A 23,648-nucleotide genomic window follows, 5' to 3' on the forward strand; every position below is an offset into this window, starting at 1 on the left:
CCACTTGGGCATGTGCCGCCCTAGCAGCGTTAAGAAAATCTTTTCCCACGAACACCCGTTCGACTACTCAACGTTCCCATGCTTGCCTGCAGTGCAAACCTCACTTAAGAACAAGGACTATAAGGTTTCGCGTGGCTACAGTGTCGGCAGTATCGTGCTCTGCGGTGAAGAGGCGTTAAGAGACGACGCAACTTGCGGCCCGAGAGCTCAACTTCAAAAATTATTTCCTCGCTTTAAACAAAAATTACCTCGATAAAAACTTCAGAAATGGAAGGCAATAAACTGTTTTACGTAATCCGCTATTGTTTGTATTTTTACTTGGACCACCTCAGGGTGAAATTAACGAGTGTTCTTGGCTCAAAATGCACTTTTTGTAACGATTTTTTTTCCTTCTGCATCCGCAGTTTCATCACCTGTAAAATTTATTATAGGTACTGGACATCTACAGGAAGAAAACGGCTATTCCAGAATTTCCGAGAGAAAGTTGATATTTAAAACAAAAAATGACAACAATGAAAAATGACACATTTTCATACTTTTTTCGATTAAAAAAATATTTATGCCGTGTAAAGCAGCATGCTCCGAATTGTATCGAAATACAGAATCTGTGCAAATGTCAATGAAAAACTTTTTGGAGTGTTTTCTAAAATTTTGCTTATTTAGCAGTGCCTGTTTTCTCATTTTTTCTGAATATTCAATCTGCTCTCACTTCACGAATAAATTTTTTAGGCGAAAATGCTTCAGGCTTTCATTACGCACATTACGATGTTTCCACGAATTTTTTGAACAAATTGGAGATGGTCGAGCGCAACGCCTGGGATGTTTGGCGTGGAATGATCCAGGTGGAACTATGTGAGTATGACGTCAGGGGACAAAAAGGCGGCATAGTTTCGGTTTCGCGAATTCAAGATGGCGGCCATTAAAATTGATTGTGTCCCCCTATACCTTAATTCTCCCCCGTATGACGTCAGGGGACGAAATGGCGGCATAGTTTCGGCTTCTAGAATCTAAGAAGGCGGCCATTAAAATTGGCTGTGCCCTCCCATGTATATTTTGAACCCATTGGAAGGCCAGTTGGAGCGTCCAATTGTAATGCCGGCCCACACAAAACAAATTGTTTGCTTCCAATCGGAAAATTTCCCATTATTGGAACCAATTGCAAGCTTCAAATGGAATAGGAGGGGCATTCCAACTGGAACACTTATAGAAAGGTTAACCGCTGGCTTCCTAATCAAGTGGCAGCTCCAAGTAGGCCGCAGGCGAGCATGCACGACACACAAATCATAGGCATAAACGTTACGGCAGTTCCTGTCCCTATGGTTTGTCTGTCTGTGTTGCCAGGAAGAAAAAAGGAAAGTGCACAGGCCTGCTCACTGGCTCTAGCCGAGCCACTATCGCTACCACGTGCAGATAGTAGGAGAGTTGAAAGATGGGATAGAAAGACAGGATAGTAAAGACGCTTTGAAGACAAGGCCGATTGCGGAGGTAGTGCAATATACCGGGCCAACCGGTGGCGGAAGTGAAGCAAACTTCAAACTCTCCGCCACATTTCCAAAAATAAGTCCAATTGGATCCGCACCAGATATTCTTGCATGTGGCCCACTTAGAGCTAATATAAACGAAAACGTAGCATATGGACGGGCCCCCCAGTATACTCTGTTAAACCACTTAGAGCTGCCACTCATAAAGAGGATCAGTTCGGCCTGATGCTGCATGCGACGCACATTTTCAGCGCTCGATTTGTGAATTGTGGTTCGTACACGAGCGATGAGGGACGCCGTAGTGGAGGGCTTCGGATTTTAGACCACATGGGATTCCTTAACATACAACGACATCGCACAGCACACGGGCGTTTTTTTTATTTCGCCTACATCGAAATGCGGCCGCCACGGACGGGATCGAACCCAGGACCTTGGGATCAGGTGCTGAACGCCAACGCCACTGTAACGGGTCACTTTATTTTTGTTCGTAAATAAAATATTACAGTCGAACCTGGATTATGAAACTCGAAGGGGTTCACGAAATAGTTGATATACCGGTATATCGATAATTCAGTGTAGGAAAAATGGCGATAGGTAAGCTTATCTATGACCTAGAAGCAAGAATACAATGCATCCATTCTTGTGACACGGTGCCTGGCTGACGACGATCTTCTGCCTGGTCAGGTCCGTTGACCGCAACGAGGTGTCCTAGTCCTCCCAGGTTCGGAGAGGCACCAGCCCGGCGGGGGGAGGGGACGCCGGGCATGACGGGAGGATGTGTGCAAGGGTGGCCTTTGGGGCGGGAGCACAAGGTGCATATGGGGGTACCGGCTTAAATTTATAGAGATGGGCTGGTGTAGGTAGCGTGTGCGTCTGCAGGGGACGCCAGACTGATTTCTTTGCGGTAGTAAGGGATGGGTGGGGTGGCGGGAGATGAGGGCACTCAGCGCGGGAGTTTGTGGTGAGCTCAGCAAGCGAGTGCATACGCTCCTTCGAGAAATTCCCCACGAGGTCCGCCTGTGCCCGACTTCTAGACTCTCGGGCTAAGGAGTCGGCGGCCTCGTTGCTGGGATTTCCCAAGTGCGCAAGCATTCAGATGAGCTCAGCGCGTTAGAATAGGTGGGGGGGGGGGTGCACCAGGGATTGTGCAGGCTGGTGAACCCTGTTCCTGGCATAGTTTAGAATGGCTGTTTTTGACTCACTGATGATGTAACCGACATTTGTGTATGCCAGAGCAATAGCGGTCTTCTCGGCTCCCTCAGGGGTGGTGCCTGAAGGAAGCTCGAAAGTTAGGGAGGCTATGTGGGGGTTGCGGACAACCGCAGTGGCTCCATGCTCATCGCAGGTGGCATCCACCCAAACGCATCCCCATACCATTTATGTCGCGCTGCCTCGCGCGCCTTTCGCCGACCTTGATTACGGTAGGGGTGCATGTTCCTCGGTTATGGTTTTACATGGATCGAAGTGCAGATCTGGGTAGGGAGTGTTCTTAGTGATGTATTGTTTGCGGAGATAGTGATGCAGGCCTATTGCTGATTGAGTATGTGTCGTCCGGCAGCACCTAATCAAAGGTTCTGGGCTTGTATGTGGGCCTCTCGAAGTTCTTGTAATGTGTTATGGACTCCGCGTTCGAGCAGTCTCTTAATTACAGGGAAGCTCACTTGTGGCGTGCACCGTAGCGGTGCCCTAGCGCATGCCATCCGCCTTGTTGGCGGGAGGTGCGGGATTCGACCCCCTGCCGCCGCGTACCCATCGGTCTCTAATGTTCCCCTGGCCTGGTGCTCAGATTCTGTAAGATGAGATGATTGGGAAATTGGTCTTGACCCTACCGCGTGTACGTAACCGCGAACACCCAATAGCCGTTCGAGCGCGCTCCGCACAGGTGGAGTGTCTGCACCGTGGTGTAAGAATATTTTCTTACACCATGGTCTACACTCAATCGCGAAAGCGTTCAACAGCTGCGCTGGTCAAACGCATTAATGAGAAAACAACCGTTGAAGCATTTAATCCAACTCTGTTCTGATGGTCCACCGGTACCGGGCGTGGATATGGGTCACTCTTGGAGAGGGCGGTTGGGGGGGGGGGGAGGTCCGTTTGAACCATGCATTTCTTCGACTTTTTTTTTTGTAAAACTAAATTGAGTTCAGCATGGTTTTCCTGTATAAAATTTCCTCTCGCTTTGAGGATTGGGGGCGAACATCCTCCACCCCCTCCCAATATCAGTGTACGAGCACATGGTGCAGCCACCGCGCTTCGTGCCGCACGTCGCGGAGATTTTACCTACGGTTAAATTGATGATCAGCTGCTAATTGTATATAACATGCAACGTCTCCGAGGCTTCTTTAAGCCGTCCTCGTTCGCGTTGGTAGCGCCAGCATACTTGCATTCGTTGTGGCGCTATGGAGCGCTGTCACCATCAGTAGCGGCGCCCTCTTTTTGCCAAGCAACAAGAACAGGAGCTTACACGCCTCCAAGTGATAGAACAGCCTTGCTCTCGTCGTTATTTCCAACTCATGCTGGGACTTTATTGCGAATATATATCGTTTCGTGTTGCGTCACACCAAACAATTTTTTTTCTAATAAAACCAAATGCTCGCCATGGCCAGTAGCCTGGATTGCCTAATATACATCGTCTATTTTATCGGAACTCTGCAAGCCAAATGGGAATTTCGGTAGCGGTGTCTCAGGCAGTGTCGGCGAGGGCGTCCTCGTCGTCGGACTCTCCCTCGTCGTCGGCTGTGGCCTCCTGGTACTGCTGGTACTCGGACACCAGGTCATTCATGTTGGACTCTGCTTCGGTGAATTCCATTTCGTCCATGCCTTCCCCAGTGTACCAGTGAAAGAAGGCCTTGCGGCGGAACATGGCTGCAAATTAAGACGGGCACCACGAATATTAGTTGTTTTTGTAGGCCTTCACGAATTGCAGCGGAACTTATACAGCTGTGTCTGTCTTTCTCTGTCCCTTTGTCCCGTTTTGCGCTACTCTCACTTTCCATGGATCACCGTTACCGACTCGCCCAAGTTTCTACCCTTGTGTTATACAGCTAGTTCAATTCTATCCGTCCGAATTATTTCCACCAAGTTACCCAGCTGTTCGGATTTTTGTTTCTGCGCCAACAAGTCCAGCTTTCTCCGGCAAAAATTTTTAAAATTGGAAAATTGTAAGACACTGTTAAGGAAATATTGAAGGTAATGGTCCATTATTCTGATATGTAGCAAAATCTTCCTTTTAAAGTGTTTCCAGCGATCGCACCGGAACGCTTTTGAAGATAGCGAAAACGTGAATAGAAAAAAAACTAAGAGACTGCCTCGGGTGATCTGCGGATATATTGATTGTTTTAGTGAAATCTTGCATTATACGAGAAAACTGCGTTCATGAACGGCTTCCCGCTTAAAAATACTTTTGTCCATAATTCCTGAGTATGCGATTTCAAAAAGCGCCTTTCTCGATCATGAGGATCAGATTGAGCGATGGCGTCCAAAAATAGGCCTGCCTAAACTTGCAACAGAAGTGGAATAATCCAAGTTTTCTTTTGTATGCTGAGCGGCGGCGCGGATTAGCGTGAGGAGGGAGTGCTCACACACGCTCGCCATCTAAAGGGCGTAACTACATCCGACATTTGCTTTTAGTAAAAATCGATTTTCGGCTCTTTATGGGGTATGTAGATGTTTATCCGGCAACAAAATACGCATTATGTCGAGAAAATTGGATTTAAAAATTTTCCCGCTTCTCGATTCAAACTCGTGACGTCAAGACAAGCGAAATTCGTGATCACCGCTTAGTGAATAGCGATGTAGACTAGCCTCAGGGATCCACGTCCAAAAAACAAAAACGGAAGAAAACTCTTGAAGCACTGTAGTTTGCTTGCAAAAACGGTCGGTGATGGCGGCATCTGTATTTCATTTTTTGACCTTTACCTGGCTAGGGAAGGGTACGGACCTTTGTCCCCGTTTGGGTTGTCCATTGTTCGGGTTAGAGGTGCGCAGGGTTGAATGGGGGAAGTTCTAGAGATTGTGTAAGGTATCTAGGTCTGAGGTAGCTCACTCCCCACGGCACGGGAACAAATGCCCATCTCTTTCCCTTTCGCCTAGCCTTAGTGGTAGAAGCTCCGTTTTTTAGTGATAAAAGTTTCTTTCGCAATTAGAACGCTGCTAAATTTCCATACAGGCCAACTTGAATTTGTCCTCAGAGTCTCTTTAAAGGTGGCCGCTTCGTTACCTCTTTATGAGTGATTTTTACGGGCACTGCTAAATTTGTAACGTCGGAAACATTACCCCTCCTTGATACACGGTCTGCACTTGGTGAACAGGGAAATGTCGCGCTTGTCATCTGAGATGTTTAATGAACGGGGTCGTTCCTTGCAGCTTGTGGTTTGTCAGTGAAATGCGCGTACAAAAGTTTTGCCGACACTGTTTGTGACGTCATCTTTGTCACAAAAGAACACCGCATCCAACACACCCCTGTTTTGGTTTAGGTTTTCTGCTTTTTGCTCCTTGATGATTGTTTTACTCACAGTTCTATTAACAACAGATTGCAACGAACAGAGAGGGCTTTAAGCAATATTACGGGAGCGCCACCTTAAGATTAAAAAATAATAATCCCAAAGTTGCCCTTGAACGATGAAGTAGGCGCTCTATGCAACTGCAGATTGTACGTGTGAACTGCATGCTGTGCTATGAGTAGAATGTAATTCGAGCAATTCTGATAAATGACTGACCAGTGAATTGTTCTGAAATGCGCTTGAACAGCTCCTGAATGGCCGTGCTGTTCCCGATGAACGTCGCAGACATCTTGAGGCCACGGGGTGGGATGTCGCAGACGGCGGTCTTGACGTTGTTCGGGATCCACTCGACAAAGTAGCTCGAGTTCTTGTTCTGGACGTTAAGCATCTGTTCGTCGACCTCCTTCATGCTCATGCGGCCGCGGAAGATGGTGGCTACCGTCAGGTAGCGGCCGTGGCGGGGGTCGCAGGCGGCCATCATGTTCTTGGCGTCGAACATCTGCTGCGTCAGCTCTGGCACGGTCAGCGCCCTGTACTGTTGGCTGCCTCGGGACGTGAGTGGTGCGAAGCCGGGCATGAAGAAGTGCAGACGCGGGAAGGGCACCATGTTGACAGCCAGTTTGCGCAGGTCAGCGTTCAGCTGGCCGGGAAACCTGCGTGTGTATGGTTAATTAAGTTGCTTTAAGACTGTTTTTTTTTTGCGTTAAGCACCGCGAACAAGGGCCTGCAGGCGCCGCGCCATTCATGTCCCCAATTGTGCTACGAAGTTATACACAACACAAGCTATTCCCTCTTCAGGTGTGGTGAAGTAGTTTGCAGGCCTAAGCGCCTGTGGCCATTGTGGGCATCAGGCCATTCGTCGACGGCAGTGATCGGTGCCACTCACTACAGCTTCGCATATAGAGATGTCGAGTGACAGTAATAGACTACGATCCCGGAGAAAAGAAAGCTTCGTCACCTGAGGCATGTTGTGACTCCGGACATTGTGACAGAAACCAGGTGGTTGAGGTCCCCGTATGTGGGAGTGGTGAGCTTCAGGGTTCGGAAGCAGATGTCGTATAGCGCCTCGTTGTCAATGCAGTAGGTTTCGTCGGTGTTCTCCACCAGCTGGTGCACGGACAGGGTGGCGTTGTAGGGCTCGACGACGGTGTCGGAGACCTGCAGTTTTGAATGCGCTTGAATTCGCACTTTCTGTCGACGTTGTGCAAAGCCTACCACATCTATGCACAAGAAAAATTTTCTCATTTTTAAGCACTGTGATTCTTCGATTTCTCGCTACCATTGTCGAGCATTAAAGGGACAAGAAATTATTTTGACGGTAAAATTCTAGGGCAACGATCAGTAGAGGTGGCCTTTGTCAGTATTAATTCGAGTCAAATTCAAAAGCTCTGCGTGGACCCTACACACACCTTCTTCACGCCCCGACGTCATGCAGATGCGGTGGCGCTGATGTCAGTAGCGCCTTTGGCACGGCAGGCAAAATAGGTTCCGCCTGCCCGTGCCCACCAGCTGCTGCAGCTGCTGGCGGGACTGCGCAACTGCATCATGCCCGCGCCTCGATATGTTTCTCGCTGATAGATACCGCATTAAGGGATGGGCCACGGTAGTAAAGCGCGAAGTCTGGGCCTCGATCGCCGCTTCCAGGCAATGTACTTCGTAGCTGGGGAGTTGCGTTCATTCTCCTGAACATCAGCATAGTACGCTTATAATTGCTTAAGGAAAAAAAACACAAATGTCTGCGCACGTAATTATCACGTCGAGCCGTTTGGGTGTTCACTGGGCGCTGACAGGCTGAATCACCACCAAGGAATGCGGTCTTTTGTTGATAGCAGATAATGTTTAAACGTGTGTGGAGGTTATACGATCATATAAAGCCTTGTTCATGGCACTTAATATTCACTTCAGGCCATTTCTTAATATGGCCGACATAATTACTTGGTCTGTGTAGAAAGAAGTCTGCTAAATTGTGTCGTTTTTGCACGGCCACGTTGGCATGTTTCTGTACGTGTGCTAAAAGCCACGTGCTTTTTCACTGCATCATATGTCATAAGCTGTTTCATGAGGCGGTGCATGATCGCGAAGCTTGTTTGGAAAGAAGCAGCCGCGATCGCATTGCCCGAGTTGATGACGATGATGATGACCTCAGGCTTAATGGCACATACCCACGGCGGGGGATTGGCCAGGGTGCAATGCTGATACAAACGCACTCATGGCCAAGGAGTGGTGTAATTAGATAATTTTGTGACCTAGACTCGAATTTTGATTAAAAATCAAGATTAAAAAAAAACGGAAATGAAAAAGCAGGGAATTCTCATTCTAGCAGAGGAATCTACCTGATGCAATTATATATTCGTGAATAAAATCGCACACTGGTTTCAATGCATATCCCTTGGCGCTTGCCCCGAAGGAGAGGAGAATCGGAATAAATAGAGCAAGCCCCCGTCGAGCGAGGGGATCTCTAAGTAAGCTCTACGGCGAGAAGTTAACCGCAAAGAGGAAAAAGTGATCTGTGGACTCAATTTCGCCAAAGACTCAGAGAGGGTGGTCAGAAATATCCCTGATCGACATAAGTAGAGATTTAGTCGCGGTATTCTGCAGCGCAGTAGGGTCGTGGACACTTCACATTGCCTTGAACGGCACATCCGCGCACTCCAAGGAAATGCCAGGTGTTGAAAATTCGCTGCAGCAAGGAGAGGCTCATGGCTCAAGTAGTGGAGACGCTGGCTGCAGTCAAGTAGACAGTATTAGGGACGAACGGAACAATAGGTCCACCAAGGGCGGACTTTGCAAAAAAATCAACTCTCTCATCAGAAGCAATGCCACAGTGCCCAGGGACCCAGTGAAAGCGTACTTTTGTAATGTGTGGTGGAACAAGAAATTGAAGGGAACGGCTCATAGGAGTATCTATCGATTTTTCGAGCACTATCAAGACGGAAAGGCTGTCTGAAAGTATAACAACCTGAGAGATATTGCAGGGATTCCTTATTAAGGCCAACTCAATGGCCAGAAACTCGGCGACAAAAATAGGGGTATAGTCAGGAGCCCGAAATGATTAACTCTATTCAAGAGCCCTTGAGTAAATGCCAATGGCTGCTTTTTCATTTTTCTGGGAGGCGTCTGTAAAAACGGCAGTATGGTTATGGAAATTATGCAGACACTCCTTAATAAGCCCATTTAAAACATTTGCAGGCAGATTCTTAGCATTCCTTGGGAAGGTGTCGTCAAAGGGGACTACAGTATCAGCCCGGCGGTGGTTAACTGGTACTACAGAATTTATTGATACAGAAATTTTCGACAGCAGGGAATTAGTGAACACAACCTGAGGAAGCTTATACCTAGGCCAAAAATTACCAAAGAGTAGAGATGGGTTCGTTGTAAATATAGGGTTAGCCAATTCAGGAACAGGCTCAAAAGACATTAAAAACGTCCGCACAGTGAGAAGTTGAGCCGCAAATTTAGATCAGGTATCCGCGCCTCCAAGTACAGCGCAGCGTTAGCAACTGATTTAGGCAGACCTAAGCAAAGGCGCAGAGCGCGTCGCTCAATAACAAACCGGGGTTCAAGCTTGTACCTTGTGCACCCAGAAAAGAGAACAGAGCCAAATTCAAGTACACAGGTCTTATACAGAAAGAGCAAAGCGTCCCGACTCATACCAAATTTTTTGTTGCTGATCCTCTCCAACCGGCCAAGGGCACGCTCACCTTTAAAGCACAATGCTTCTAATCAAATAGGGCATCGTATCAAATAGGGATCGTCAGCTGCGTGATCAGACTTAGAAGTGCAGACGTCTGAAGCATGAGCACCGCCACAAACGCGGCAGCGCGTTGCCGACTTGCAAGATTTGCCACTCTGACCAAAACGCCAGCAGTTCTTACACTGTAATGGACGGGGCTGCAGTGGTTCAACACGGTAGACAATGGGCCAGACTTTGATTTCCCATCGGCAAGAGGAGCCCGCAAAAGTTGCTATAACAGACTCAGTTGGAATACGAGAGCCTCCAGCCTCTGTTGCAGCCACAGGGATACGCTTGGCAAAAAGAATTTAGGCAAACTGGCGAACCAGGCTACCGGACCTGTGCCCGAGGAAGACATAGCCATGTCCGTAAGCCTAAGAAACATGAAGCCTACATCCAAAAGGGAAAAAACCTGGGCAAATCCCCCACTCGCAGAACGGCCTCACCAGGAGTTTACAGGATCAGCAGCACCAAGACACGCTTCAGCAGCGAGGCCAGATGAAGCGGGAGGCGACATAGAACAGCCGTAGAACAGCGTCGGGTCGTATCAGCACAATGGACACTAAGGGCCGTTGTTGTTGCTGCCTTCGTGACATGGCACATACCCACGACGGGGGATCGGCCAGGGTTCAGTGGGGAGACCCCATAGAACAGGGTAAATGGTGCCAAGCTATTTTGCCTTGGGTGAAATTTACGAGTGATTAAAAAGAAAAGAAGGGCCCTTTCTTCTTTGCCGAGTTGTTGTTGTTGTTGTTGTTGTTAGCCTATCAAAAGATGGCACATACCCACACTGGGGGATCGGCCAAGAATCGGGTGGCTATTCACCTGAACGCAGTTAACAAAAAGGAAAAGCACGTGGGAGCATAACACCGGTGAATTTTTCGTCATGAACAGAAAAGGGATGAGTGTTTTGATTTTAAAATTTTAAGAATAATAATAAAGAGAGTGATTAAATATTAATGATTTAGTCAAAATGTAATAATTGATAGAAAAGAAAAGGTTGAAACACTTAGCAAGGCAGTCGGTGTGATTCTATCAGGAAATTTTGAACAGCGGTGCAAACAGATCTGTGGCTGAACCCAAATGTGGTGGCGCCAAATGATAGCAAGAGCGGGCTGCTCAAACTAAGGCCAAGATGCTGCAAGGGCTCCTCCAGCAACCTTTTTCTCAGTTAGTTGAATCGGCGACAATACAGCCAAAAATGTTCAATAGATTCTGGCTCACGGCAAAATGCACAAAGGGGAGAGAGCGCCAAACCCGACTTGTGTAAATAGAAATTTAGAGGGGGGATGCGGCAGCGTAGCCTCGTCAGTGATACTTCAAGCTGCCGAGAGCAACAAATTTTCCTGTTCCAATAATATTTAAGGTGCTCATAATCCGCCGATGTTAAAAGTGATGTGTCTTGCGTGCTTAAAAACGCACGTCGCCGAAATCTAGATGCTGTAATGTAGGCTGTAGCCGGGATGATTGGCAACACGGGGCCGCTGAGGGAAGCCTTTGCGAGATTATCAGCAATCTCATTTACTGTCACACTGCTGTGGCCGGGAACCCATACTAAATGAACAAGGCTCAAATGCGGAGGAAGTAGGGATAAGAAAGTTGATAAAATGGGACCGTCAACCTGTGCAGCGAGGGACGAACACAAAGATAAAGAATCAGTAATTACTGCAACTGCTGTAATAGAGGGGTCTAGCTTGCGTAGAGCAAGTACAACTGCTAGAAACTCTGCTTGAAAAATAGGGGTGAAATCTGGAAGGCGCAGAGAAAAGGACCAGTCTAAATGGGAGCAAAATATTCCCACACCTGCTTTTTCATTGCATTGCGATGCATCAGTGGCTATTGCTATATCGGTTGGTAGGGTCCTCAGATGATCTTCTAGAAGGCCATTTAGAATACTCGGTGGCAAAAGTTTTGCATTTTTTGGGAATATGTCGTCGAAAACAATGTGGATAGTGGGCCCATTCCGAAGCGCAGGAAGGATATCATAAATGTTTACATCTAAAGGCTGAAGTAATCTTTGCACAAACGCTACCTGAGGGGAATTGAAACGAGACCAGGGGACACCAAAAAAGGAGGTCGGCTGAGAACAGAAAATGCTTTGGGAACGGTGGAAATGGGATTCATAGATCCTGAGGTAAGTTTGCACCGTTAAAAATTGAAGTCGTGATAAGAGAGACGGAATGCGGGCTTGAAGGTACAGCACATTGATAACCACACATTTTGGAAGGCCGAGGCACATGCGAAGTACTTCCCTCTCTAAAAGGACGAGAGGGCGAAGTTTATATGTAGCCGAGCCTGAAAACAACACTGATCCAAATTCTAAAATTGGCCTGACATACATTATGTAGATCATTAATAGCGCATCTCTGTGCATGCCGTACCGGTGATGACATAATCTCCGTAACATGCCCACGGCACGAGCCCCTTTCGCCGCGACATGGTCAATGTGAGGTCGCCAGGTGAGTTTGTTGTCATAAATGACCCCTAGGTATTTTAGGGATTGAACCTGCGGTATTATTTTTAACTGGCAAGTGAGAGAGACCACTACAGGAGTGAATAGAGGGAAAACAAGAGTAGCGCACTTGCCAACATTTAACTTCAGGTGTAATGCGCTCACCCAGTGCTCAAGTGTATTCAAATATGACTGCAACAGACCATACAGAGAATGTATATCCGGCGCAGCAGCAAAAAACGCAATGTCGTCCGCATAGACGTAAGTGCGTACATGGCGGTGGAGAGGAATTGAGCTTAACAGAATATTGAAGAGCACAGGAGAAAGAACAGCTCCTTGCGGTACACTTCGCGCTTGTCTATACCTCTCTGAATGAACACCATTATGGACGCAAAAGAATTTCCTGTTATGAAGAAATGCAGATATCCATGCAACTATATAATCTGGAAATTGAAGAGACTGTAGCCTATGTATCAGGATGGAGTGTTCTACACTGTCGTAAGCTTTGGCGACATCTAACGTAACCAAAGCCGCGACCAGGCGTTGACGACGAGCAAGGAGAATTCTGCTCTCAAGATCAGCATGTACATTCCATATCGAACACCGTGGCCGGAAACCGAGTTGGCACGGGCTGAGTATACTTTTGCGGTCCACAATGGCTGACACCCGAATTAGTAACAACCTTTCTATCAACTTTACCACGTTTGATGTTAAAGAAATTGGCCTAATATTATCCAATTCATAGCCTCCACCCTGATTTTTAAGTAAAGGGATCACCTTGGACAGCTTCCACTCAGAAGGTATCCAAGCGTGTTTGAGAGAGTAGTTTATTAGGTGCAATAAGGAGTTGGGAGACTCTTCAAATAGAAACTTGAGCATCTTTGTGGTAAAACCATCAGGGCCAGTAGCAGCAGCTGGCAATCTCTGGACAACTTGTGAAAGCTCTGATAGATTTACTTGTGAGGCATTATCATTTGGTACGACTGGTGCAAACAACAATGGTCGCATAGGTAGTAAAGACGAGAACCGCTTTTGCAGGCCTGTGGCTATTAATTCAACCGCCTGGATAGCTTCTACAGGTGACATAACCAATGACTGACAATTATGAGATGACATGAGATGTTTCCTAGACCGTAGAAAACCGAATAGTGCACGTCGGTTGTCCGCCTTTGAAAGATAATCGAAGTGTTCTGAGTCATTTTTTCCTTTGCGCGAGAAACTGTGCGTTTAAAGGTGGCTGCAATAAATTTATAATCACTCCAGTTATTCGGACATTGGTTATGAAGAAGCTTTTCCATGCTGCCTTCCTCCGCCTGTAATCTCTTGTACAGTGCGCATTCCACCATTTAGAAGAATTCCCTTTTATTGGCCTCACCAGGAACTCCGACTTTTTACGGCTTTCCTCAATAGCCAGACATATTCTTACTGACTGGTGGACCTCGGCGATGTTAGACCCTGGAGCAAGGGCAGAGCGCAACGCCGTCTGAAATCTGTCATAATTTACATGTGACCGCAACTGAGAAGACGCCGGAGTAACACGACATATGATATCAAAATGAATAGGTATATGATCACTTGAAGTGCCGCTATCAACTGTCGACCAATTCGTTACGCCAATTCCAGGACTAATGAACGTGATATCTAAAACAGATTGAGTGTGTGAGCGAAGATAAGTGGCCGATCCTGAATTTAAGCACATCAGGTTGTGATCAGAAACCCAGTCCCAAAGGCGCTTGCCGCATGAATTAGTCCTAAAACCCCAAGACACATGGTGAGAATTGAAGTCCCCAGCCACGAGAACTGGGTTTTTACAGTTTACGAGTAAAAAATCCAGAGGTCTAACATCCTGGACTCCATTGGGGAAATAACAATTTGCTATTGAAAATGGAGAGCACCGAGGAAGTACAAAGTCTATCGCCAAAATCTCACAGTCAGGAGACATTTGTTGAAGAGATACCACAGCCCTGTGGCAAAATTTTGAAGAGACTAAAGTTAGTAAACCCCCGCCTCTTGACTGGCGGTCTAGGCGAAATGACCGGTAATTTTTGATATGAAAATGTTTGTCAGTTGAAAGCCACGTTTCTTGCAGAATTATGACATCCGGATTAAGCTGAGTAGAAAGGCAGTGTAAATCTCTGGAAGCGGAAAGAATAGAGCGACAGTTCCACTGCAGAACTCGCAATGACGCTATGGTTGCGAAAGTCTAGCAGCAGCAACTGCCTGCTCCAAAATGGTATCCTTGGGTTTAGTGCCAAGCTGCTGCTTCTTTGATTTGGGCTGGGTGCCCTGAGAAGACAACGAATAAGACATGGGGGACCCACTGCGCTTAAGAAGCCGCGCATCAGGCTCCACCATCTCGGAATCATACATTATATCAACATCCCTCGAAGTACCCGAGGTAGGTACAGCGGAAGGGACAGAAGTTTGTTCCTGGGGTTGTGATGCTACTGGAATTTGAGACCGGATAAGAGGAGAGGGAATTGTTGCCGAAAGAGGTGCCAAACTAGCCTGCACGGCATGTGTAATCTGAGTCGCTAGAACATTTGTAAAGCACTCCGACACACTTGCGACAATCTTTTCTACCATTTTAGACATCGAAGCCTCCGCAGCAGCCGCAATTGCCTGGGACAGCGTTGAGTCTAGCATGACACCTTGCCGAGCGGTCACACTGGCATAACCGCGGGCACGTTCTTTGACCTCTGAAATAGCGTCACGTCGCGAACAGCGTTTCCTGTCAATTATTTCCAGAATTTGAATTTCCTGAGCTCGAGAGGGACAATTTGAGTAGTTTGCAGAGTGCGCACCACCGCAAAGGCAACACTTCTCATTCTTCTCAGTGCAGGTGCTTGTTGCATGACCATCCCCACAGTTGCAACACCTCAAGTTGGATTTGCAACCGCCAGCGCTATGTCCATAACGCCAGCAGTTGTTACACTGCAGAGGCCGAGATGATAATGGGCCTACCCGAAAAATTAGAGGCCATGCCTTGATTTCAGAGGGGCAGAAAGTGCCGGCAAAGGTAGCAATCACTGATTCAGTGGGCATCCGCACGTTGTTTACATCCCGGCTACAGCGGTGCACAGCAACAACACCTGCAGCCGACAGAAGCTCAAGAGTCTCTGCCGGAGACAGGGAAGAGTCTACACCTCGTACAATACCTTTCGTGCACGCCAGATGAGAAGGGATGAAAGAACTTACCCGAAGGGAGGCAAAGGATGAGGAGTTTAGTAAATCTCTTACACAGGCGAGGTCTGGCGATCTGCACAGAATCCCACCGCGTCCAAACTGGCGAACCTCTGAGATTGACTCATAATGAGAAGTAGTCGACTGGAGAGCAGCCCGAACAGCACCAGGGTTGTTCATCCTGATAGCACCACCATCCTTAGGCACCAGCGCGACAGGGATACTGCCGACACCACTGCGCAAAAATGCTTCCAACGGTAGGAGATCAGTTGACAGAGAAGCCGACCAGAGGGAACTCCCCTGGCCGGGAGACTGGGCGGACATAGTCCGGGCTTACTGCCTTACCGCGCAAAGACGCAGAGAGAAAATGCCACAATCAGCCACCCGAAACTTAGCCGATCGTTCCCAGCAGAGCAGAGCCGTCGGGGCAGCGATGAACAGGACGAACGCCACTGGGTCGAACGATGTCCTCCTAACAGAGCCAAGCTGGTCGTCTCACGGTGGCCAAGAGGTGCCGAGAGGCCGAGCGAATCTTCTTCTTCTTCTTCTTCTTCTTCACCCCAGGTATATGGCCGAGTTGCAGCGTGCTTTTGTCTTCGTTTTTGCCATCGCATGACAACGGCCTCCAAAGTATCTCATAAAGCTAGCGCAAATAGATGAGAGCACACGAAGCTGCGTCCAGCACACGTAGTTGCAGGCGAGTGGAATTTTTCGGCTTGAGCCCCTGCGTCTTTCAATCAGACTCCTGCGTTGCTAGGGAAATGTTTCGGTTTGGTTTGGTTTGGTTTATGGAGTTTTAACTTTCCAAAGCGACCCAGGCTATGAGGGACGCCGTAGTGGAGCACCCCGGAAATTTCGACCACCTGGGGTTCTTTAACATACACTGACATCGCACAGTACACGGGCCTCTAGAATTTCGCCTCCATCGAAATTCGACCGCCGCCGCGGCCGAGGTCGAACCCACGTGTTTGGGGTTAGCAGCCGAGCGCCATAACCACTGAGCCACCGCGGCGGCTATGCAAACGTTTCATTTAGGGGGTACACTAACAGAAACTGTCCGGTGAAACAATGCAGCGAGATTGAGAGGAGACGCGGAAATTGAAAGTATTTTCGTTATTTATGCATGAGATGTAACCAAATTTGGCACAACTGTGAACTTTTTATGCTAATTTCAGTGCTGTGCTTTACTTTCAGCTGGCTGGTACAGATGTTGGGTTATTATAATTAACACCGTCGTCAAGTCATCTCCGGGTGTGAAATAATTAAGTAGAAAGTGCGCAAATTTTTTATGCCAGCATGTTCACAAAGCCCTGCTTTGTGTGATGACGCTACTGTTCTTTTTTTTTATGCAAAGTACGTATGCAAACAAAAGTTAAACTCTAGCATGCATATTTACGTGAACACATTTCTTAGAAAAATAACTTCAACATGCTACTGCATGTGTACAAAAAATTGTCAGATTTATTACACTACTCAATATCTCAGGACCGCGGTGGTTCAGTGGTTATGGCGCTCAGCTGGTGACCCCAAAGACGCGGGTTCGATCCCAGCCGCCGCGGTCGAATTTCGATGGAGGCGAAATTCTAGAGGTCCGTGTACTGCGCGATGTCAGCGCACGTTAAATAAGCCCAGGGGGTCGAAATTTCTGGAGCCCTTCACTACGGCGTCCCTCATAGCCTGAGTTGCTTTGGGACGTTAAACCTTCATAAACAAAACCATAAATAAATCAACGTCTCAGGATTCATTCGCAGCAAATAGAATCATTCTATTTTTATTCGTTACGAAATTACGAAGGGATGAGTGATGCCAATCGTAGAAAACGTGAAAGCTGAGAAAACCAACCTTAAAGTTTATTCTCTCGTTGGCTTCGTTCACCCTCGTAGCTTTTTCTTTTGGTCAAAGAAATGAGGCACTGCAATAAATGGAACCTCTGATCTTCTGATCATTCCGCTTCCAAGTGATACTAAGATAGTGGTGCACCGTCGTCGGAAACCCGTGGAATTCGCGATGCGCCGAGGCCACCAGAATAGCGATTCGCTCAATCTTCGACGCCCACACATCTAAAAAGCGTAATTTTCTAAATTTCTACTGCACAAAAAAATTGCGATCAGTTGGCCATTTTAATAAGGTGACAAATCGGCCTCGTTGGTGCATGATCTTGTGGCGAAAAGCAGCGCTTACACGCGACAGAGGAGACTGGAGACACGACGCTTTCCCCACTTGCCTCGCTGCGCGGCACGTGTGTCAAGTGACGGTGAGCGCACGTCTGCTCCGCCGAAACAACGCCAGAGCTTCTCCTCACTGCTATCCCGAAGTGGAATTATTCCGGCTAGTACAGAGCGTCAAAAAGTGGTTATTTTATTCCACGTCTAGCGTAGAAATCAACGGCAGCAACGCTTTCTGTTTGCATCTGATCATATATACAACACAGAGTGCCAAACAATATCTCTGAATAGGCCGTACGTGGTCAACGCGAGCCTGTGCACTTCGAGAAATTACGAAGTTCAAAGCATCAACAGCATCAACCACTTGGTGATTCGCAGAAACCGACAACGCGCCTACAAGCCTACCGCGAGCCCGCTAGCGACTGCAGTGACACCTTGTTTGTTTGCAAACATGCAGTAGGTCTGCGGGAATACGGTGGCCGCAGCTGGCAAAAGACAGGGTTAATAGGAGAGACATGGGAGAGGCCTTTGCCCTGCAGTGGGCCTAGTCAGGCTTATGGTGATGATGATGGTGCAGCATGTCTATAATTTACAATTTCTTTTTAAATCGCTGCTCGCACTGAATCGCAGTCTGCTAGGGCGACAGCTCACCTCGCATTCTTTGCCTTAGCACACTATACTTAGCCGCTCCTACCCCAAAGATGTCAGTGGGCAGCCTGACGCCCACTGCCCATTGGGCATGCTCAGGTGGCGTGGGCGGGATTGCGCAGCCCCGACCTGTTTTCTGTTAGCACGAAAGCAATCCTAGCCAACCCCTAACGGTTTCGACGATGTCTCACGCGGAGAAAAAGAAGCCTCAGTCAGACTCAGTAAGGAAATACGTGTGCATGGCAATGAAGCTCAATTCTGGGGATGGTCCTGCAGGGTAAGGACAGCAACACATGGTATGGCACATGATGGTGTATATTCTGTATGGGGGTTTAACGTCCCAAAGCGACTCAGGCTATGAGGGACGCCGTAGTGAAGGGCTCTGGAGATTTCGACCACCTCGGGTTCTTTAACGTGCACTGGCATCGCACAGTACACGGACCTCTAGAATTTTGCCTCCATCGGAATTCGACCGCCGCGGCCGGGATCGAACCCGCGTCTTTCGGGCCAGCAGCCGAGCGCCATAACCACTCAGCCACCACGGCGGCCCTGATATGGCACATGAAGAATGTCCCAAACATGGTTAGGACGCCCGAAATTTGCCCTCGAATGACCTTGACCGAATTCGACTGCCGGTGAATCTGGCTGTGCTCAGGTGGAAGACAGGCTTCACCTCGTCTCGAAATGGAATTGGCCCACCTCCAAAAATAAGAGTTGGCCCACCCCCTAAAATTTGAAAATTGACCTACGTTCGGGACCGACATGCGACACCCCCAGAATGGGTTTGGCCCACCCTCAAAATTTGGGAGGCCCACCATGCTTTCGCGCACTATTTCGTGCTTAGCAATGATAAACCGCTAGCCATTTTTTTTTCGGCACGTCGTTGTGTAAGAGTTGAGGGAAGCTAAGAAGCATCATTTTTAATCGCCGATATCTTCGGTGTTAAAGGGCTGTAGACACCAAAAATTTGCTCGCATGTTTTCTGCTTTCAAATGATGCTTTAGACATTAGAATACATGTATCGCCGCGTTGTTTTCGCCTACGACCGATAAATAATATATAATTGAATTTCTTCTTTCATGCTGTTTCGGTTTCATCAACCGAACGATGGCTGTGACGTGTAGTTGGACTTGGAGTATCGTGAGGCAGGAAAAAAACGGCAGTATGACTGCTGATACGTCGTTTGTTTTCATTCCAGCTCTTGAAGCAGGCTTGTTTAAGCGTTACAGTGAATTAAAACTACGTGTCAGCGTTTATATTGCAGTTTTTTTCGTGCCTCACATGATCTAAAGTCGAACTACATGCCACAACCATCGTTCGGTTGATGAAACCGAAACAGCATGAGGGAAGGAATTCAGTACTCAGTGATTTAGCGGTTGTATGCGAATACCAGACGATGATCCATGTATTATAATGCCTAAAGCATCATATGGAAGAATAAAACGCGTAACTAGATTTACATGTCTGTAGTCTTTTAATGAAGCTAGCTTATAATTTTTTTTGCTGTTCGGTGACGAGTGATGGAATAGCGATCGCTCGTGCGCTTTTCCTAACCTCAGTGTATACCATTTCATGGTCCCTTTAAGGTCACAGCCGTCCTGCGCTCGCACTCTGCAGCTGTTTTCGCGCCATTCGTTTGGCAGCAGCGGTGGGTGACGTAAAGTCTCGCATCTTCACGCGCGAGTGCGGTGTTCGATACCACCGTAGTAGGTAGACATCAAGAAAGAAAGAAGCTCGCTGAGGTCATCACATGCGGACGTGGTGAAGCCTTCATATCTGACGGCAGTTTAATAATAATAATAATAATAATAATAATAATAATAATAATAATAATAATAATAATAATAATAATAATAATAATAATAATAATAATAATAATTGGTTTTTCTGGGGAAAGGAAATGGCGCAGTATCTGTCTCATATATCGTTGGACACGTGAACCGCGCCGTAAGGGAAGGGATGAGGGAGGGAGTGAAAGAAGAAAGAGTTGCCGTTGTGGAGGGCTCCGGCATAATTTCGACCACCTGGGGATCTTTAACGTGCACTGACATCGCACAGCACACGGGCGGCTTAGCGTTTTTCCTCCACAAAAGTTTGCGTCTCGCTGGTATTGACGCTGTCCTGGCTTAAGACACGTGCCGGCGGCGCGGAAGCTGTCACGACGAATGCTCACCTTCGGGGAGGGCATGACGCTGAAGGTGTTCATGATGCGGTCCGGGTACTCCTCCCGGATCTTCGAGATGAGCAGCGTGTCCATGCCGGAGCCGGTGCCTCCGCCCAGGGAATGGGCCAGCTGGAAGCCCTGCAGGCAGTCGCAGCTCTCGGCCTCCTTGCGCACCACGTCCAGCACGGAGTCCACCAACTCGGCGCCCTCAGTGTAGTGGCCCTTGGCCCAGTTGTTGCCGGCGCCGCTCTGGCCTGCGAAGGTTACCGCGCATATGTACGCCACCTGCATATCCCCGCGCTGCTGGGAGCCGCTGTTTTGAGCCAATAAGCGTTGACCAAAAAGGTAGCCGCTAAGGCGCTTTGCGCTGAAACCTTTCCTGTTTCTACGCGAATTTTTCTTCAGTCGCATGATAGTGAAGCGGTCTTCAGATCGAATTCGCCGACCTTATAAAATAACTTTTCATATTTCAAGATGGAAACTCAGCGCTCAGGAACGTATGTCAGGCGCATAGGGCAGCAAGCTTCGTGTTGCAATGGTCGCCTCAGTTGCTGTTCACTTGCATTTTGTACGCAGCGAATTTTCCACCGAAAGAGTGGAAACAGCCAAGATTATACAGCCGACTATGAATGCCGATTCTGAGCACAGGTACGAGCAAATCGAGTTACCTTTGTTAACCCTAAGCTGTGGCTGAACCTAAAGAACACTACGATGGGCTAAGAGCAGCTGCTGCAAGGAACTTCCGGCTAGGGACGGCTAGAATTAAGCCCGGCTCCCCACGAACCTTTGCGCACACACGTGCAGCTGATGACGTTGAGCTGAACTTGATCAGTACATGCTAAAACAGCAACGGAGATATGAAGCTAAAAGAGACGCTTACCGAATATGAAATTGTCGGGCCTGAACAGTTGACCGAAAGGTCCCGATCTGACGGAGTCCATGGTTCCTGGCTCCAAGTCGAGGAGGATGGCACGGGGAACATACTTGCCGCCTGAAAAATACAAACCAGGTTGTTTTTCTTTACAGCCGTCAGTATTTTACTACCGTTGCGTGAACTGGAACATTGCCAGCAAGTCTGCCACGCAGTTTCTAATGCTGAACGCATGCGGAGCAGACGAGCGCCACCGAACAGGGAACTGTGGGGTCGCCACATGGGGCATGTCTGCATGCGCATAAAGGCACATAGACATAATGACGAAAACATTTCGATGCTGTGCGTTACACGACAGAGCAGAACGTTTTCGAGCGCTCATGCACCATTGGGAGTGTGTTTGTGATGCTATCATCATGATCAGCATTCGCAGCCCCTTTGATAAAACTTACGTTTGCACAGTAGGTATGCTATTAGAACACATACGGTATTCGTCCGTCATACTTCTCGTCAAAATTTTCAATGAGGAAATAGTATGTGTCGAAAGAAATGTGCCAAAAAAACAACTATAGTCTGTTAAAACTCATGAATGTAGCGGCGAATGCTCTTCTTAAAGCCCCTCCAGCCAGTCGCTTCGGTCGGTTTTCATGAGGCAGGGGCTAAGCACGAAAAGGAAAGAGTACGGCGTTTGTACCCGTGCCGTGTGGAGTGCGTTCTTCGTTATTCGGGTTATGAGAGCGGAGTAGTTAAATGGGGAGTTGAAAAGACGGTGCGGTGTTGCTAGGGCTGAGGACGTGTCCCTTTCCTGCCTAGCTGCTGCTGCAGAGCCAAACGCCTTTAGCGGCACGGAGTAAATTGGACCACCCAGGGTTCTTTAACATACACTGACATCGCACAGCACATGGGTCTTTTCCATTTCGCATCCACCGAAACGCGGCCGTCGCGGCTGGAATTGAACCTGCGTCCTCGATTCCAACAGCCGATCGCACTAACCACTGAGCCACCACGGCGGGGTTTCAAATTCGCCATCATTTACGTTACTCGCTTGCCCAGTATTGCCCCCTCGCGGACGAGAATCTACAGGTGCCGAGAACAGGCGCAAGTCAAGCAAGAGCATTTCGTTAATGAGGGCAAGCTAAAGCAAAAAAAAAAGAAAATTCAGCCAATCGCTGAATGGTACCTGCGCCATCACGTCACCTCTGCCGCAAGAAACGATCAAGAGAAATAAGCTATCGGCATGCCTTTTTGTTTTTGTTCTTTTGGCGCGAAAAACGTTTAAACATGGATAAATGCTTAGAAGAGAACACAAGGTGCGAGACGCCTATCATCTCCAAATTCAGATAAGCATACAGTGGTAGAGGTGCGGTCTAGTTGGCTCTTCATATCTTAAAACGGCGAAAAGGACGCGGACAATGACAAAAGTGGACGCATACTGCTGAGTTTGTGTCCACTCCTGTCATTGTCCGCGTCCGTTGCGCTGTTTTCAGATAAGCAGACGCATGTATCCAACAAAGGCGGCCGTGCCTGACGGCTGCTGCGTCGCATGCACACATGTTGCGACAGTTCGCAGGTCATGGCGTCCGTGGCCTTAGTGCGCGCGAACAGTGTTACGGTGATCCCTGATACAGCATATAGATTTGCCGTTTAAAATGTCGAGGACAAATTCCGCTGACATTCACAAGTTCCCGCCAAGAAATGAACGAAACCGTACGCGTGTGACCATATTCCGGCCACGGGTGCATCGGCCTAGGAAGTTTTGCAACAGGTGGTACGTTTACATGCACCTCATTTCTTGCACCTCATTTCAGAACTGCCTCCAGTCACATCCAGTCCAATTTTAACAAAGTTGGCTGCGAGTAATCCAAATAAAAGGGATCGGACTCCTGGTGGAAGGAAGTCAGAAATGAAACAAATATTTACGTATAAAAACGAGATGAGGACGTCCCCAAAAAGTGCACTCATTGGTTTCGCGAGCCCCGCCGCGGTGGCTCAGTGGTTAGGGCGCTCGACTACTGATCCGGAGCTCCCGGGTTCGAACCCGACCGCGGCGGCTGCGTTTTTATGGAGGAAAAACGCTAAGGCGCCCGTGTGCTGTGCGATGTCAGTGCACGTTAAAGATCCCCAGGTGGTCGAAATTATGCCGGAGCCCTCCACTACGGCACCTATTTCTCTTTCTTCTTTCACTCCCTCCTTCATCCCTTCCCTTACGGCGCGGTTCAGGTGTCCAACGATATATGAGACAGATACTGCGCCATTTCCTTTCCCCCCAAAAAAACCAATTATTATTATTGGTTTCGCGAAATCGGAGTTCCTGTTCAAAAATCGCAGTGAGGGCCTGGTAGCATACAGCATATGCCCCGTATACACAGGACGTACTGGGTTCGAATGTCAGCACCGCCGGTGATTCAACAGTTTTTTAATGGTCACAAAAGCATCTTTCGACCAGATG

At 48.1% G+C, this 23,648-nt stretch overlaps 1 protein-coding gene across 1 annotated transcript in view; it reads right to left on the reverse strand.

Annotated features, from left to right (window-relative positions):
• Positions 1-4,164: 4,164 nt before the first annotated feature.
• Positions 4,165-23,648, reverse strand: part of LOC144113886 (tubulin beta chain-like) — a 30,058-nt gene continuing 10,574 nt past the window's right edge. The window contains exons 3-8 of the mRNA XM_077647267.1: positions 21,445-21,490; positions 21,209-21,319; positions 20,338-20,582; positions 6,942-7,141; positions 6,200-6,636; positions 4,165-4,346 (exon numbers count right to left, since the gene is read on the reverse strand). Of these exons, the coding sequence (XP_077503393.1) occupies positions 4,165-4,346; positions 6,200-6,636; positions 6,942-7,141; positions 20,338-20,582; positions 21,209-21,319; positions 21,445-21,490 (1,221 nt within the window). The remainder of the gene's footprint in view (positions 4,347-6,199; positions 6,637-6,941; positions 7,142-20,337; positions 20,583-21,208; positions 21,320-21,444; positions 21,491-23,648) is intronic.

This window comes from Amblyomma americanum, chromosome 1 (genome assembly GCF_052857255.1).
Source record: "Amblyomma americanum isolate KBUSLIRL-KWMA chromosome 1, ASM5285725v1, whole genome shotgun sequence".
NCBI lineage: Eukaryota > Metazoa > Arthropoda > Arachnida > Ixodida > Ixodidae > Amblyomma > Amblyomma americanum.